Genomic DNA, 17,898 nt, shown 5'->3' on the forward strand with positions numbered 1-17,898 from the left:
CTCTCTCTCTCTCTCTCTCTCTCTCTCTCGCTCTCTCGCTCTCTGCTGCAAACAGACTTGCCCGTCTTATTGACTCGGCACGGTTACAACGAACGAATGAAAGAGCCTCGAAAGCGTTTCGATGTAAGTAGCTGTGATCCCTGCTGAAGTCTGCACACGTACACCCCGTCAATACGCTGAGATTGCCAGCACTGACGTCACACCTACGGGGCAGCGCAGCCTGGATTAACCGCCATTGCTAGTCTACGCACAGGCATGCGTGCCTGGGGGATGCAGCGAATTGTGAATTCTGCTGGAAAATATAACGATTTGCAAGTCTCGTGAACGGAAAGAATGGCGCGCCGGGCCGGTATAGAACGGCGCGAGGGCCTGCGTACTGTGCGCGCCCCTCAAGGCACGATGTCAATATCACCATCAATAGACACGTGAATCTCGCGTGTACAGGAATCGTTGAGTATACTATAATACTACTGAGTGCGCGGTTACAGCAATACGACGGCGACGGTGCGTCAGTCGTGCTTTCAACTATGCGATACGATTCATGTTTCTCTACAAAGACGCTTTCATTCGCTGTTGGGTAGGGCTGTAACGATCCACCGAAATCGAATCGAATTGCGATTCTCCCTTGATCTGATCCTCGATATTTTTTCGCGTATTTTCGATTCGAACCAACCCGTTAGTACTTTAGATTGTATGCGGCGGCCGAAGCGTGTGTGAGACGCACGCTCTGACTGGTCAATAATCACGACTTGCCAGTCAGCCAATCAATGGCTACAGCACATCGCTAACATGTTTACAGGGCTGAAGTTTGAAGAATCTGTACAGATTTGTTATTTCATAAACCAACAGATCCGCTTAAAATCTTGACAAATCCGTACATAGAACATATATACCAGGGTGCGAAATATAAATAAATTTAAGAGAAAAGAACAAATGTAATAGTTGGTTAAAAGAGTTTTTATTGCAAAATAATGAAAATATACAAAATAAGATAACATTTCCATGTTTTGGGAATCGAGTTGACCGAATCGAATCGAGAGGCTAATATCTAGATACGGATAGAATCGAGAGGTATGTGTATCGTTACAGCCTTACTGTTGGGTATTTGTTTGATCAGGTGGATGCATGGTTCGTTGATTAATAATATTAAAATGTTATTCTGCCGAATAAGTTGCACAGCTGGTATAGTTGCAGCATGAGCAAAAGAGCTCGACTAACTGTATCGGCTAAGATGCATGTGTTAGGGCAGCAACCATCTCCCCTCTAGCATTGGCTAATATTCTATTCATCACAGTATGTTGGTCGTCGTTAGCAAACCAGATTTCGTAATTCCCTCGATTCATGGAAGGAGCCGCTTGTTTCTGCGCCACGCCCACCGCGTGGCGTATGATTATCTTCATCATCATCATCATCATCGTTACTCATTAGAGGCTTAACCTCACGAGTCCGGGGAATCCAGAAATCTTGTACTCCTGTGTACGTGTGGTGAAGCCCAGCAATGATGCTGGCGGAATAAACGATGGGGGGAATTTCCCACGATGATATCATCATCCAGGGTTTGTGTGTCTCTTCCTCTTATTATTAACTGCTAAATATTTCTGCTCGATAATGGTGGTAACTGTTCGTGCGATAGTGTGTGAGCAAGAAATTCCGTGCGAAACGACAATGCGCATCACGTTCAGAGACACAAGAATGTCACGCGGGTCGTTTGCGTTGTCAGCGTCAGGGGCGTGTACTGGGGGGGGGGTCCAGGGGGTTCGGACCCCCCTGCTCGCGCAGAAAACGCATCTAAGGGGGTCTAATTTCAAAAAATTTCTGGGAGAGGGCCCCCAGACCCTCCCTTCGCGTGCTTGCAAGTTTGGGTTACGGTTAGACCCCCCCCCCTGCTACAAATCCTGTACACACCCCTGAGCGTTGTACGCATCGTGTAGCGAGATGGAAGTCTTTCTTGGCATCGATTTTTGGAAGTCATGAGTACCAACGTGTGCGACTCAAGTGCGATGAAGGCACGACGCCGTTAACCGTCAGCTGTATTATTGTGCGAATTTATGACATGCGATTTTAAATACGGTTTTCCTGGTGTCAAAGCGCTAGCTCGGGGTGTAGTTATTAGCCTGATTGCACAGTGTCAGTGTTTTCGGCATCGAGATCAGGAGTCTATCAATAGATATTGATCAATATTGATAGATTCCTGATGAGATGATTGGGCATGCCACTTAAATCGACTACGTCACGAATTTTCTATGGTGTATATATGTGAAATTTTTGTTGCAATTTCTGTGCATTAAATGTTAGTACTAACGGGATTAAATGTATACTAAAATTCTTACCTGATCGGATTGTTTCTCAACTAGTTATGTATCCAAAAAACCTGGGCGATTTGATATATTGATCATGACATTAAATGCTTGCAGGCACGAATGTTTGTTCACATCGAACGGAATAGCAAAGTAGGAAGTATAATGCAGCAATTTCACCATAAAAATTGAACGGAATCACTTCCATTTTGTGAAAAAGTGAATTAACTTTGTTAAAGTGGACATGATTTTTTTATTTTTACTATTTACGCTGACGTAATCACTTTAAGGTCATTGACGTCTCGTAGTCATGGTCGCGTGCACGGTCGTGTATCACGCGCGCTCGCTCACCGACCATTCCGCGTTGCAGATTCTGAGCAAGGACTCGGTGACGGTCGCCGTGGACGCCGTCATCTACTTCCGCATCAAGAACGCGACGGCGAGTATCGTCAACGTCAGCAACGCGAATGCGTCGACTCGTCTGCTGGCCGCGACTACCCTCAGGAACGTGCTCGGCACAAAGACCATGGCTGAGATCCTGTCTGATCGCGAACACATAAGCCACACCATGCAGGTAGAGATGCTACTGTGCTATTATTATTATTATTATTATTATTATTATTATTATGATTATTATTATTATCGTTGTCAATATTATTATTATTATTGTCATAATTATTATTAACTTATGTTGTTACTACTACTATTACTATTATTCGTAAGTAGGTGCTATGATGCTTATGTGATAACTAACGATAACCAAGAATTTATAGCATGTTGGATAACCAAGAACAATGTTAACCAAGGAATTGGTTGCTCCAATCCTGTGTATGAGGCCCATCATACTGCCATAGTAATTATTATTAATATCATGAACATGTGTATATCTCATACATATACTAGTCAATCCTTTTTTATAGTTATATTCATTAATGTAGTACTAGACCCCCCCACACCCCTCGTCAGCCTGTATTTACCAGTTCCCTCACATCCACAAATCCTACGTCTGCTTCTTCTAGTCTGCACGTCTGTCATTTAGGGTTGTCTGGAAATGGTAGTTAGGTTTGACTCGAGCAATTACATTTCTCAGATTCACGGCTGAGTGTTTTGTAGATCAATGCATCCTAAGATTGGATAAAAAGAGACAGGTTCAATTACGTTACATAATGCGCTTATACTCGAGGCATAGTCGCTTTCATTCTGTGATTAGAAATGTGCATACGATGTGCACGTTCAGCCTTCAGTAAGGAAGCATGGCAGTGGAATTGTAATTAGAGAAGTAATGCTGCTGCTACTTCGCCCGCTGTTGCAGCCGCTGCTGCCATCTTATGCTATTGATTGATTGAGTTGCTATCATTAGACGTAGTAAGTACTTCACCAGCAGCAGAGGATTGCGTTAGACGTTGCCGTTCATTTAACTGCATTATATGATTATGGCGAGTTTATGTGGTCTTCATTTACTAATGCGATCTGGAGGCTGGGATGTAAAGCAAACGGAGCAAACGGAGCAGTCTGTTATTGTATGTTCCCAAATTTTGTTGGTAACAAAAAATCCACCATAGACTGATCTTGACTCTGCGAAGTAATGTCATTGTAACATATACACGTATGTGGTATATAACTACATGAATATAATGTGCTGGCTCTTGCAACTGCTGCGTTAATGTGTGTAATGTTATTACCTATATTGCCGAAATTCTGCAGCAGCGAAACAGTGCTGTATGTAACATACCACCTAGACAACCTTTCCCATGTCTTAAAGTGTTTTTAAGTCTTGGCTTGTAAAGCTTTTGCATTCATCTCGATGGTATGTGTCAAGCCATGTCTTGTTATGTTGAAATCAACCCTTTTATAATGTCTAGATTAATGTTTAATTAGGATATATGTTATGAGATATATACTTCATGTATGCTCCTATAATCGCAGGCGACTTTAGTTGTTATTGTTTCCTGCTCCCGTCGCTACAATCACCTGAATCTCTTTTTGATCCATTACAGTCTATTCTGGATGAGGCCAGCGATCCGTGGGGCATTCTGGTGGAGAGAGTAGAGATGTGGGTATATAGCACTACCCATTGTTTTCCCTGTTACCTTTCACGACCACTGCGCAGAGAGGCCAACCACTACGATTTATCCGTATTTTATGCGAATTTCGTTTGCATTTTGACCACTACGACCAGTTTGCATACAACTACGATTTTTATTACGATCGATTTACATATTTTGTTTCAGTGTTACATTGATATAACATGATTGAAAATAACTACATGTATTTAGCAGCAAATATCAGTGTGAACTTATTGTCATTTTGGGTCCCAGAATGCAGGAAATTGCATCTCGGAATCAAAATTTTTCCCAGAGGGCATGCCCCGAACCCCCCTAGCATACTCGGGTCACTGCGTGACCCTCGGACTACAGACGTCAGATATCCTCACTACAGTTTGCTCAGAAAAGTGTTGGCATCTCTGACTGTGAAAACATTTCTCGTAGTGGCTTTGTGTGTCGTTGTCGTCTAATAATAATTATTATTATTATAATAATAATAACAATAATGATAATTATGATGATTGCAGAAAGGACGTGAGGCTCCCGGTGCAGCTTCAGCGTGCGATGGCTGCGGAGGCTGAGGCAGCGAGAGAGGCTCGTGCAAAGGTAAGAGCATCCGAACACCCGTAGATACGTAGTGACCTAATGCTGCTACACCCGAGCACCTTCCTTCCCGAATCACTCTGCTTCACTATCTGGATCCTGCAGTATCTGGTGGGGCGATGTTTGCTGTTGTTGTTATCTATAAAATCTCACATTGCATGTTTGGTTTGACATTTTAGGGCTTGGACCGTGAATGATCTCATGCATGTGCTGCTAGCTAACGGTTTCTGGCTGCCTTCCAGTGCGTGTTATTGCGCTGTTGATGTCTGTCAGTCTAACTTGATTGTCTGCATTCATTTACATAGTTTGCCTCGACTAAAATTTATTTGCGATTTAATTTGCTCGCAAAGAGTAATTGCAAAGTAAATTTAAAAAGTTTTTTGAGATGTTTCAGCTCATTCTGATGACGACTTCATACAGGGGCTGCATTAGACACTGATTCACGACACTTGTTTTTAGAGACTCCTTTTTCCTTTTTCTTCTTTCTTTTCGGTTACTTTATTTTATACTGGACTCAAGGGTTTAAATCCACATCAGTAGAACCCACTCCAGGAATCTGGCTCGGTCCAGTTTTTTAGCAGTTCTTCCATTGCACAATTTTTATTTGAAGCAGATTTTTACGACTGTATGCCCTTGCTAACATCAACCCGTGACGGGAAGTTTTCCACACTCCATCTCTTTTTGCTGAGTGCTAAGCAAAGAAGCAGTGTGTACCATTTTACAAGTCTGGTTTGGAGTTGAACCCCCGACCTTCCACATGCGAGGCGAGCACTCAACCATTGAGCCATCGCAGCGGTTGAATATTGTGTCACATTATTGTTTGCATCACATATCTGTGCTCCCACGTGCTGCGACTGCGCCCATACATGACCCATGACCCATGAGCTGCCTCCCAAACGTCCTGGATCAGCGCATTTTGATCTGTGCCTATTCTCCGAGTTCGATCGAAACACTGGAATGCAGGATGTTGAGACAAACCTACAGTGACATGTTTATTTGTGTCGTTCATGTAGAAAATTAAAATCCACCCAGAAACGCCAACGAAACACGTGCCTACTCTATTCTTTGCTCCTAACCAGTACCAGTACCACCCCTGCTACTACCAGTACCACCCTACAAGCGTTACCACTATTTACTACTAACAACTAATACCGGCTATCTACATTTGATAATATTTGTTGTTTTATTACTAGACATGTTTTCCACGTAGTTTTCAATGACTGTGACCAGCATGTGTTTGCTTATTAAACGACGCTTTATCCTTGCACGAATGAATGAAACGTGTAATGAATTGTGTAAAAACGAGAGCGGGAAGGTATAAAACGCTAGTTATGCTTGCAGCCCTGCTGTTGACAGGCATGAACTGTCGCTGCTGCGTTCGCACAGCTGTTGAAGCCCTTGTCGTTACGCTTCTCGAATATTTTGACGTTCTCTTGCGCAGGTGATCGCCGCTGAGGGAGAGCAGCGGGCCGCGAGGGCGCTCAGGGAGGCGGCTGACGTCATGGGGGAGTCCTCGGGCGCCATGCAGCTGAGATACCTGCAGACGCTGAACTCGATTTCGGCCGAGAAGAATTCAACCATCATCTTCCCGATTCCCATCGAGATGATGTCCACCATGTACAACAAAGAAAAGTCATCAAAGTAATGGAACATTGAAGTTCTCGATGGTGATTCTGGGAATCCTCCAGTAGCATACCAATTTTTATCGACTATAAAGTTCGAGGGTGGGGGGGTGGGGGACCACAGAGCCACACTGGATTGAAATGATAGCTCATTCTCAACATGTTTTTTATTGCATTAAAAGGTTAAATAAATAAATGAGTAATAAATGAATAAATACGGGGAGTAGTTTAGTATTTAATGACTTTTTAAAATGAAATTGCTAATTTCAGAAAGATTTGATTGCTTTTCAAATACAGAAAGTCAAGTGCGTTTGGTATATGGGAGACTATCCTGACTTTCTAATATTGATTGAACTTGCAGGGGATACATAGAATGAACACAGAACACATATTCACACAAGTAACACACACACACATACACATGGGCCCCTACACCAACAAACAGGCACGCACGCACGCACGCACGCACGCACGCACGCACGCACGCACGCACGCACGCACGCACGCACGCAGGCAGGCAGGCAGGCAGGACACTTGTGTACAAGTGAGTGAAAGTTGTATGTTCTAGTTGTATCTATCAGTATATAATGATTGTAGAATTTATCGTTAGTGTTACTGTTGTGCGTACTTGCCTCAGCCTGCTAACTCCAGGAACCATCCACTCGTTTGATTTTATTGTTCCTGAATGTATACTACGTGAGATTGGTTGTGTTTATCGAACATGGGTAAACGTGTTAACTCGACCATCGGTACTTTATTCATACTGATCATCGACGATGGGTTATGAACCGATATCGTGGTTTCTTCATTTGAGATCTTGGTGAGCACGATAGCGCACACGTGGAAACATAGGATTCTATTTTATAGCTAGTTAGTAGTTCCACTGCAATGCAGAAAATTTTCAGGAAGTTAGGTATTTCGTTGAATCGCAATTCCTCTGTGGTATAACACCGTTTTTTAGTCGGATTTTTGTCAAATGTGAACACTCGTTGATCCGTGATTATTACGAAACATGGTCATAATCTAGTTTAAGTTAGCAGGCAGACATTGTATACTGTTTTCGATTTTTAACTGTAGTTTTTAATGCATTTTTAAATGTTTTCCCTAGAGAGATTGATGTACCAGAGGTGTGTCTTAACCTAGGGCCGTATTCAAAGGGTCTGCCATCCGATGGAATTGTAAATTTCTGTATGGTCGCTGTGTAAATGCAAATGTTTTAGCTCTCACCTTATCTTAGTGTGATGCTGCTTGCATGAGCACTTTCATTGGTTTTCTCGTTTATTGATCATTTGTCTAAATGCTCGCTATTTATTTGAGCTTATTTGTTCACTTATTGACCTCTAGTCGTTCGAGTATTGCTACTAATTTATCACGTGTAGTTGGTCTGCAGCAGTTGTCAGTATTGTAAGGTAAGGAGAGTACGTGGCGTATATTTGCTGTTTTCGTGTTCGGCTAACAGCCTTCGTGCACATGTAGCGCGTTGTCCAATTTAGATTAAGCCATATGGAAAGTGTATTGTGTGTGATGATGTCAAGTATAATTACTATGCGTCCTTTCATAATTGCTGTCATAGGGCTTGATCATGTATGATCTTTAGTGCCACGCCACGCACGCACGCACGCACGCACGCACGCACGCACGCATGTGTAGGGGGCTAAGTGCTAGCATGAGTTTAGGTGGGCTATACACTGACATGGTGGACAATCTATAATCTACGAGTGATTGGCGATGCCTCGTGTAGAGTCGACTAGGAAAACCAAAACTAGAAAAACAAGTAGAAAATGCTCGTTCCTCCTGACACAAATTCATACTCTGATGTCAGCATTGTGATGGGGCGTGTGTGCACGTAGGTTTAGCAGTATCGTCATGTGTTTCATTTTCATTATACTGTAGCTCGAGATGTGAATGTTGAAGTTCCATATTAAGACTAAGTACGTGTCATAATCAGATTTGTATTTTACCAAAAAGAGTATATATATTACGTGGTACAGTATGTTATAAGTCCATCCAATGTATGTTTATAATTTTGGTCCTCAAGTCGATCAAATTCCCTTTTAACGAAGTGCATCTTCAGAATTTCTGTCAGTTGATTAGTTGTTTTAAATTGACTACGTCACGAATTTTCTATGGTGTATATTTGTTGCAATTTTTGTTGCATTTTTTTTTACATTAAAAGCAAGTACTAACAGGACTAAATGTATCCTCAAATTCTTACCTGATGAGATTGTTTCTCAACTAGTTAAAAATCCAAAAAACCTGGGCGATTTGATATATTTATCATGACATTAAATGCTTGCTATGGGCTATGTATGAGTCATGAGTATTTGTTCACATTGAATGGAATAGCAAAATAGGAAGTATAATGCAGCAATTTAACCATAAAAAGTGAACAAAATCACTTACATTTTGTGAAAAAGTGGACAATTTGTTTACTTACACTATTTACAGTGACGTAATCACTTTAAACACCACCTACAGTATGTTGCGTGCCTGTTCAACTGAACAGAAGAAATACCCCCCAAAACAGCAGTTTACCTGAACAACTATTTCAACGTCGACTGCAGTGTAAACGCCATTGTTGACCTATATATAAGGACTAACCTTCACAATTCAATTGTGTAGTTTCGTAGGGGTTTGGGCAGAGTTCGTTTTATTTTCGTATACGTCACTAAGTAAGAATATATTCTAGTTTTAAAGCATGCAGTTAGAAGACATGTGGTCTGTAGTCGTCCATGCACTTACATGTACCATCAACGATAAAAATGTTATAATGAAAATAGAACTTGTTTTGGTAATTGTAATAAAATGTTGGTGATCATTTTACCTGCCGGTTTCTCTCGCGTGATATTTCCACACAGTGACACTGCAAATTTGGCCTTTGATATTTCATGCGGTATTTAATGTTTAAGTGTACTTATACTTGTGATTTAAAGTACGAATAAAGTTTATTTTCGTTTTTTCAAATTTAATAGATTTCATTATCATTAGTAACATTTAATAACCAAGACAGTCTGTTTACCGTGTGTATAATTCATGTGTGTGTTAGTACAAAGCAGCATGAAGTTAATTTGTCAAAGCTGTTTTTAGCATATAAATTGCAGTTATTTGTGATGTGTCACTATCAGTATGTCTCTGCTCATGGATTTTCTGCAGGACAAAGTGAAATAAAGCTTTATAACTAATACAAAACTGATAACTATCAGTATGTTCACAATTTAGGCTACAATAACCTGTGTAGCAGGATTTCACAAAGTACAAAATTACAGAAAAAGGAAATGTGCAAGAAAATATACTTTAATCAAATGAGTACAATTACATTTATCACAGCTTACACAAAATGATCTAAGGTTATACTGATGTTAATTCTAAGTACTTATTCGGTGTCCATTATAGCAGTAACAATACACTTCTGTAAACTTTTGGTTTAAAACAATTGGGTATCAGATCATTGGTTTTTCAATGTCACAATATTATAACCATTGGGCTTTTTGAAATGCTTCTATAAAAAACAAAATGCATACGTTTTATGAAGTGTAACAGATCGACCAATACATTTCTCACCTCAATATTTGCATAAAAGTAGTCTGCAGATGAAGATATATGTGAAGCAGAAACTTGAAATAAAAGAAATCACAGTTTCTGATTTTTATTAATATCTACAAGTTTTCTACATAACTGACAGTAGTAGGCCTAATGTTAGAGTGTGTATTAATATGCAAATAAACTTTTCAGTGTATACCTTCTAGTAGCAAACCCGTTTAACTTGCAGTAACAATGCTGTTTCACTTTCAGGCATCAGCCATTAGAAATGTCACCGAATTGTACCAATCGTTCCACGCAATGACTACTGTATACGCCATATTTTTCACGTACAGATATTGTCGCGAATTCAGACTTGACGGATAATTTCGCGAGTGGTTAATTTTGCGGTCGGTGAATTCCCGAATCAGTGAAGAATGGCGTGTTGTTATTTTCGGGGATGCGTTCGCGAAATTCGCGAAAATTAAACCACCGCGAAATATAGAGTATATACAGTACCTTACTCTGTCAGCCACTCTGCAATGAGATTTTTAATCTGTTCCCGTGCCTCTACCAGCTCCTTGGGATCACTCTCGCTGGCTGGGTACATGTTCGCACAGTGTGCTGTACCTAGAACAATAGAAAATAACGATGATACAGGTACAAAAAGATTACTAATCTCGTAAGATTATGAGAACAGCTATGCAGAGAATAACTCGTGCTACTAAACGTGAATAAAATGGTGCACATACAAAGCACATGAGGTTTTAGATCAATTGTTTTTGTATTTGTGTGTGTGTGTGGGGGGGGGGTAACTGATGCAATATACTTGGGTTAACTACTATATTTAATACAGCCTTAAAATCTAGGCTAATAGCATGAATCTAGGTATACTATATGATTATTTACCATAGAAACGTTCATTATAACGCTAACACTAATAGTCTTTCAACAGCAACATATATATCAGGAGTAGATAATAGGGAAGGAGTGTGACTTCGTCCTTTACTAACCTTAGAATACCTACGATTTACTACACGTAACTCAGCCAACTTCAGCTCAACTCGTACACAGTACATTCGCCTAGCATCGTGCGAAATCGTTTCCTCGTATACACCAGCAATCCGGAGTGCAGACTAAAACGTCTGACACGATTATCCATTCTTTGGCCATCAATCCAAACGTATTTCCCGCCAAACTTGAAACAAAAGGCATGCAGCTACTAACGCACTCTTGCTCACTCGGCTAGGCGGTGTGGCTCGCTGGGAGATTGGACATCGACGCAACACTCGGCGAGATAACCTTTGACCCGGCATACAGCTACATACCGGCATACAGGCATACCGGCATACAGCTGGTATGCCCCCCACGCATGCACGCACGCAATCAGCAGCAGCTCCAGCTCCAATCTCCCAGCGAGACACACCGCCTCGCCGAGTGAGCAAGAGTGCGTTAGTAGCTGCCTTTTGTTTAAAGTTCGGCGGGCAATACGTTCGAATTGATGGCCAAAGAATGGATAATCGTGTCGTACGTTTTAGTCTGTATCTCCGGATTGCTGGTGTATACGAGGAAACGATTTCGCACGATGCTAGGCGAATGTACTGTGTACGATTTGAGCTCAAGTTGGTTGAGTTACGCGTAGTAAATCGTAGGTATTCTAAGGCTAGTAAATGACGAATTTCCCTTGTTTATTGAAGTCACACTCCTTCCCGATTATCTACTCCTGATATATATATTCACAACCAATACTAAGCATCGCATACCTTTAATGAATATAGCGTGTGATTCATCGCCTGGCCTTTCCACAATGCCCATGCGATGCCAAGGATCAATGGAACCATTCGGAAAGACAACCTGGTTAAAGCATAAACATTGATGCCAATTTAAATGAGCTGGTTGGAATCTCTAATTCTGAACCATTACTACTACTTCGCTGATGAAACTGCAGCATCTTTAGGAATGCAGAGAGAAAGTACCAACGTAGTGTACTCTTGCATATTACACTCATCTGCACAGATTATTTAGAAAAAATACTTCCCTGGTGTGCATGCCGTATTAAGAGTGCAATAACTATTCAAGTTCAAGTTTCAATAAGATTTGAAACATATAGGTGCTCACCTTGGTAACCTTAATGCCAAAGCCACCGTAGTCATCATTCGTTCTACTGACAGCTCGCTGCAATAACTCCATGTTGAAGTTAGGGCCGAAGACATCAACACACTGCTGTGTCCAGAAGCTATTAACGTGCCGAAATCAACAAACATTAAACTATAACGCCAGTAGGACAGTATTATACCTTTGTGACACATTGTAGTGCCAGAATTTACGTCAGTGATTTGGGAGAAAAATCTAGTAGTCCAGCTTAATTCTGTTTCAGCTTAGTTCAGTTAGTTCACATGGTGTCTCCCTGAAATAAGTGCTACTCGTGGGAAAAAGTGAGTGTGTCCTTTATGGACATGCAAATGACTATTTTGTAGAGATGGCAGTTAACACAGATTTGACTGTACTTTCTAGTTTATAATAATATACCACATATCCACTTACTTGTTGCTATTGCTTTAATTAACTAACTATTGAAAACCTTTTTTATATGCATGTGCGAGTACACTACATCTTTGCTCCATGTTTACGCTCATTCCTGTTTACACTACATCTTTGCTCCATGTTTACGCTCATTCCTGTTTACACTACATCTTTGCTCCATGTTTACGCTCATTCCTGTTTACACTACATCTTTGCTCCATGTTTACGCTCATTCCTGTTTACACTACATCTTTGCTCCATGTTTACGCTCATTCCTGTTTACACTACATCTTTGCTCCATGTTTACGCTCATTCCTGTTTACACTACATCTTTGCTCCATGTTTAAGATTCATGAACTTACTTAATTGGGAATCGATGTCCAAATGGGTGATGAACATAATCCGAGGACTGATACCAGCCAAACTCAGTGCACGTCTGGTACATCCATGGTCGCTCTGCAACATGATTAAAAATACATCAAGCAGGCAAGAATATCAAATACAATCAAAAACAAAAACAAAAGCTGTCTACATTAGAGACATTACATTTTAAGAAAAGTAGACCATATGAAAAAAATACAAATTGGCAGCTAATACAGATAAAAATATAAATATAACCACGTAACCTATGACCATCAGATAATTTTATAACATACGGCAACTTTCTCATTAAACAAGGAACATGCTAAACTGTAGTATGTACCTCCAACTCCTCCTTCTTCTGGCCATGTTACATTTTGCTGTTCCTTGATGAATTTATCATATTTAAAGTCTTGACATGTTTCATTGTGTACCTAAAAACAAAACAAATACAACCACATTTTCAAGTTTGTCTTCATTTTGTATTCATTTTTTGTAAATTGTTATGACAGTAATACACTACAAATACATTACAGGTTTGAACTATTAATCCACATTTTAACTGCACATACTGCCCAATTTAGCAACACCAAATTATGAATAAATAGTAAGAACGGTATTGTATTAAATCATTTCATCGACCTTATCAAAAAGATTTCAAACTGTACATAAGAACCTTCAGTAGCAAATTGTTGACAGCAGCATAGCGTAGCATAGGTGCTCCCAGTGTCTCGTTCACCATCATTCCGCAGACCGTATCGATTGTAATATTTGCATCCGCAACCCCCTGTAAAACCAAACCAGCAGAACTATACTTGTGAGAAAATATTCACTCAGATAGCCATCATGGGGAAGTAACACGTAAGCACATAACAATAACAGTATAATTTAAAGAACAAAATTAAAAGAACAGTATATCGAGATATCAATGTCGTTAATGATTCTGATGGAAGCTAGTGTCTGGGACTAACCTCAAACTCCCTGTTATCGTTGTTGTACTGCACAATATTTTCAAAATTGCCTGCCAGAGTGCTGAACAGATTCGCAATGTCATTCTTATTGCGTTCATCAATTTCGTCACACAACCTGTAGTTAAGAAAACAACTGAGAAACTGAGTGTGACCATCTCATGTTAAAATCGTATGGACAGAAATATAAGACTTTCAAACATCAATACATCATTAATGAGATTTTGTACAATATGTTTTACATTTTCAAAACTGATATAATTAATTTACAAACAGCAACAAATGGCAACTCTATCACGTCAACATTTTATTGCATTTGTATCAATAAATGATAAATATGTATCATTGCAAACACTCCTTACATAAAGATATCCTTTAATAATGCACGCCCAACAGATTGTGGGATGTTTACTTCTACACCCCTTACAGCTGTCTGAATAGCCTCCGTACATCCAGGAACTGTTGTCTCCAGAGCATCTTGCACGACTTCAAGATATTCTGTAATAAAGTTTTAATATCAGCTGCATTATTAACGTTAAAAATGTTCTAAATTCTAAAAAAATGTATAAATTTAGAAATGTATCACGCACAATTTCATCATAACCAGTCATACTGAAACCTAATATCAGCGGCGTTTACATGGCATTCAGTGTTTATTAGGTTCTGTATCTCGGAAATCCGGTATTTGATCGAGATTCAGTATTTATACCGAGCCAGCTGTTTACATGGAGGATGTGTGAATTCGAGGCTTAGTAAGTGCCGTATTTTATCGAGCGTTTACACGAACAGATAATTCCTCATTTAACAATTCGGAGCTTAGCTGGCGCGACAAATTATTCTAGCAAGCACTGAATGCGCTTACGCAAACAGATAATTCTGCATTTAACAATTCGGAGATTAGCTGGCGCGACAAATTATTCTGTGCTTATTAAGTGCGGAATGTGCAGTATTTGTTAACTCCGAATCTAATAAGCACCAAATATCCATCCAATTAAGTCTCGAATTATTTAATTGTGTAAATGTGAAATGCAAAATCTAATCGACCATGTAAACACCACTATCTTCTGCAGGGGTGATAAATAACAGTATCCAGACATATTTACAATTGTCAATTTGTCACAAGTATTTGCATTCCGGGCCTTGTTGGGAGCTATGCAAATAGTTTTAAGAGAACATGCTGCAATCAAACAAGTATAATCTTGATGTATTATTCTATATCTACTCCCATGCCTTACCCAAGAAGTTTATCTTAGCAAACACAGGTCCACTTGTAGCAACGGCTCCATCTACTAGGTGAGGGTATTTCAGTCTGAACCAGGCAGCAAGGGAACCTATATACATTTGAACACAACACATTATAACACTAAACGTTGAGGTAATTCAACAATTAAGTGACTACAGTTGGTAAACAATTAATCATAGTAGGGGACACAAGCATTATTTCCTTTACATACCAGGATAAGAGCCGCCGAACGCAATCCACTTGCGCTTCTGAAGACCGAGAACATTGGTCATGTTACTGCGGAAATATGCCAGATCAGCCAAGGCCTGCTCACTGTTTAGATATACCATGTGCTTCACTCCCATATCCCTGTAACAAACAAACGACCAAATTTAATTTGCACATGGTTTCGCAACAGTGCAGCGCTGCCATATAATGTGTACATATCCTAGTAACACATATCGCTTACTTTTACATGTAACCATACATGTGAGAGGCTATATAGAAGCTAGTAGTCATTCACTTAAGTTTTCTGTGTGATGGGTAAGTGTTAGCTCTACCCTAGCAGGGTTCCCCAAGCTTTTAGATTATAGCATGAGGATGCTACTCACTGCTAGGGGGGTCCGAGGGCATGCGCACTCAGAAATTTTTTGAATTGTAGAAGCTCTGAGATGCAATCTGAGACACTCTGTGTGTAAATTTGAAGCACTGCATGTGGGGTGAAAATGTTTGTTTTGCATGGGCAAAGCCATCGGAAAATTCAAAATAATTAATGGAATAAAAATACCAAAATGTAGGGGTGAACTTGCTGGTTTGCTGGTTACAAATCGAGTTCACCTCTCATAAATAAATGAAATTTTTTTGTCACCATTGACAATGGCAGGAGTGGTCGGTAAGTGTACCAGTCTACTCTACCTCGTGTTAGACTGGGTTACCTGCCCAGTAATAATGCCGTTGGAAATTAATTCACGATTAAGATTTCTTGATGAGCTAGAAAACACTCGGATTTGAAGTATGAAAATGAACATTATTGTGCCAGCTAGCCTACACCAGTTGGTTGGGATTGATTGTGAGTTCAGATGCAAAATATTTAAAGCAAAAGGTTATACACCATAGATTAATTTGGGGTACTATAACATGCGTATATAAGATAGCCGAGTCCGTTTAGAGTTAGTGTTAGGGATAGGGATAGGGATAGGGTGACTGTTTGTGTTTGTGTGTGGGACTGCCGTACCCGTAGCATCGAGACCAACGTGTATTAATTGTTTGAACTTCTTGTGTATGCACCAGCATGGCGGCTATGATATTTAGCGTGGCGAGTGCATTTTAGGATGGCGGGGCTTGACGATAGCCTGGCAGGCCGCCAGGCTATATAAGTGCCCTTGGAGAACCCTGCCTAGAATAAATGTACCGGCTCCAACAAACAACAAGAGCAGTTCAACAAGCATCAACAAAAACAACAGCTCCAAGAAATGGTCATACATCCAACGACCATGTATTGATGTTACGTCTGTCAGTTTGGTTGGGCTACCCCTCAGTATATACCTGGGAGTGCTCTACAACCACAGCTGGCGGTTATACTGGTACGGCTCAGAAGTCCCTGGGAATACACTTACACAGTTGGATGACTTTTTCCGTAGTATCTGTGCTCCAACATGAGGCACAGAGCACCGAAATCTTGTGCATACTTAATCCATGTTCCAGTTGTCATCCATAGAGAGTTAGCTTTCCCCTCCCCTCCAATCATGAGAAACACAGGTGCATCAGGGTTAGTGCTGTTGAAGAATGTGTCGTTCACAAAATACCTCTGAAAAGTAGATAATTAACTTAATTGCATATTATAGCCTGATTAGGCCTAGCAGTAGCATGTCTACATGAAAAAGGATATATCTTAAGTGATGAGCACAGCAAGCAACAGAGATGTGGTGAAAGTAAATCTTCGCCTGGAGTTGTAGCACGTACCGTTACTACTACTACTACTAGCAGCACTATAACTTATAATATAAGGGATATATGATGTGAAATCCGGAAACATCCGGACAGCTGAAAATAGGCAAAAAACAGGAGAGTAGCCTCGCATCAACGTCGGTGTTTTCGACTTCCTACAAACAAAGGACATATTTCTTAATAGATATAAATAGCCAAGATCCTGAAGAAGAACTTTGTAGAATTTCAAGTCTCTAACCCCACCCCCATTTGCGAAAACGAGCTGCCTAGGGCCTACACCTGCTTCCAAACATTGGTGTCCGCGTGATTGAAATGGTCTAGACGCTGTACCAGCCACTTCTCTGGAGGCGGTTCGACATTACTTGAGTGGCGTGGCGTGCCTAGAAACCCTCCTTTTAATTTTCCACGGAAAATGTAAGGCGTTCCTGCACAAATGTCTCCGAACGTAAAACATAACAAAAAAGATAGAGCAACAGTACGCCTGTTGCTGGACGCAGCCATCATTGAAAGTGTCGCGTGAAATATAACGTTGTGTTTAGATTTGGCGAACGCATGCGCAGCGCACTTGAGTGTATGTAGAGCATACAAATCAGCTAGTTGATTTATATGCTCTGGTGTATGTATCGTCATAGACTAAAATCAAATAACGTATATCAATAATACGTTAACAATCCGATAATATCTAATATTATATATATATATATAATATATATATATATATATATAACTACATATATATAGTATGTATATATACTATGTATATATACTATATGTATATATAGTATATGTATA

At 40.2% G+C, this 17,898-nt stretch overlaps 2 protein-coding genes across 3 annotated transcripts in view; one reads left to right on the top strand and one right to left on the bottom strand.

Annotated features, from left to right (window-relative positions):
• Nucleotides 1-9,536, top strand: part of LOC106813286 (mechanosensory protein 2-like) — a gene marked incomplete in the record, with an annotated part of 23,563 nt that extends 14,027 nt beyond the window's left edge. Inside the window, 4 exon segments of the mRNA XM_014817392.1 lie at nucleotides 2,668-2,871; nucleotides 4,295-4,350; nucleotides 4,870-4,948; nucleotides 6,387-9,536. Of these exon segments, the coding sequence (XP_014672878.1) occupies nucleotides 2,668-2,871; nucleotides 4,295-4,350; nucleotides 4,870-4,948; nucleotides 6,387-6,590 (543 nt within the window).
• Nucleotides 9,537-9,843: 307 nt separating this feature from the next.
• LOC106813284 (putative serine protease K12H4.7) lies at nucleotides 9,844-17,614 on the bottom strand. Of its 2 annotated transcripts, none has more exons than XM_014817390.1 (12): nucleotides 17,437-17,614; nucleotides 16,776-16,966; nucleotides 15,392-15,528; nucleotides 15,173-15,268; nucleotides 14,300-14,435; nucleotides 13,941-14,055; nucleotides 13,646-13,756; nucleotides 13,313-13,403; nucleotides 12,972-13,065; nucleotides 12,205-12,322; nucleotides 11,850-11,940; nucleotides 9,844-10,716 (listed from the first exon to the last, which is right to left on the bottom strand). In XM_014817390.1, the coding sequence occupies exons 1-12, from the start codon at nucleotides 17,608-17,610 to the stop codon at nucleotides 10,607-10,609; spliced, it is 1,464 nt and encodes a 487-aa protein (XP_014672876.1). In that variant the 5' UTR covers nucleotides 17,611-17,614; the 3' UTR covers nucleotides 9,844-10,606. The 2 variants fall into 2 exon arrangements, with proteins under 2 accessions (XP_014672876.1, XP_014672875.1); XM_014817389.1 differs by having other exon boundaries at nucleotides 17,386-17,614.
• Between the last annotated feature and the right edge of the window lie 284 nt (nucleotides 17,615-17,898).

Source organism: Priapulus caudatus, unplaced genomic scaffold, assembly GCF_000485595.1.
Source record: "Priapulus caudatus unplaced genomic scaffold, Priapulus_caudatus-5.0.1 Scaffold751, whole genome shotgun sequence".
NCBI lineage: Eukaryota > Metazoa > Priapulida > Priapulimorpha > Priapulimorphida > Priapulidae > Priapulus > Priapulus caudatus.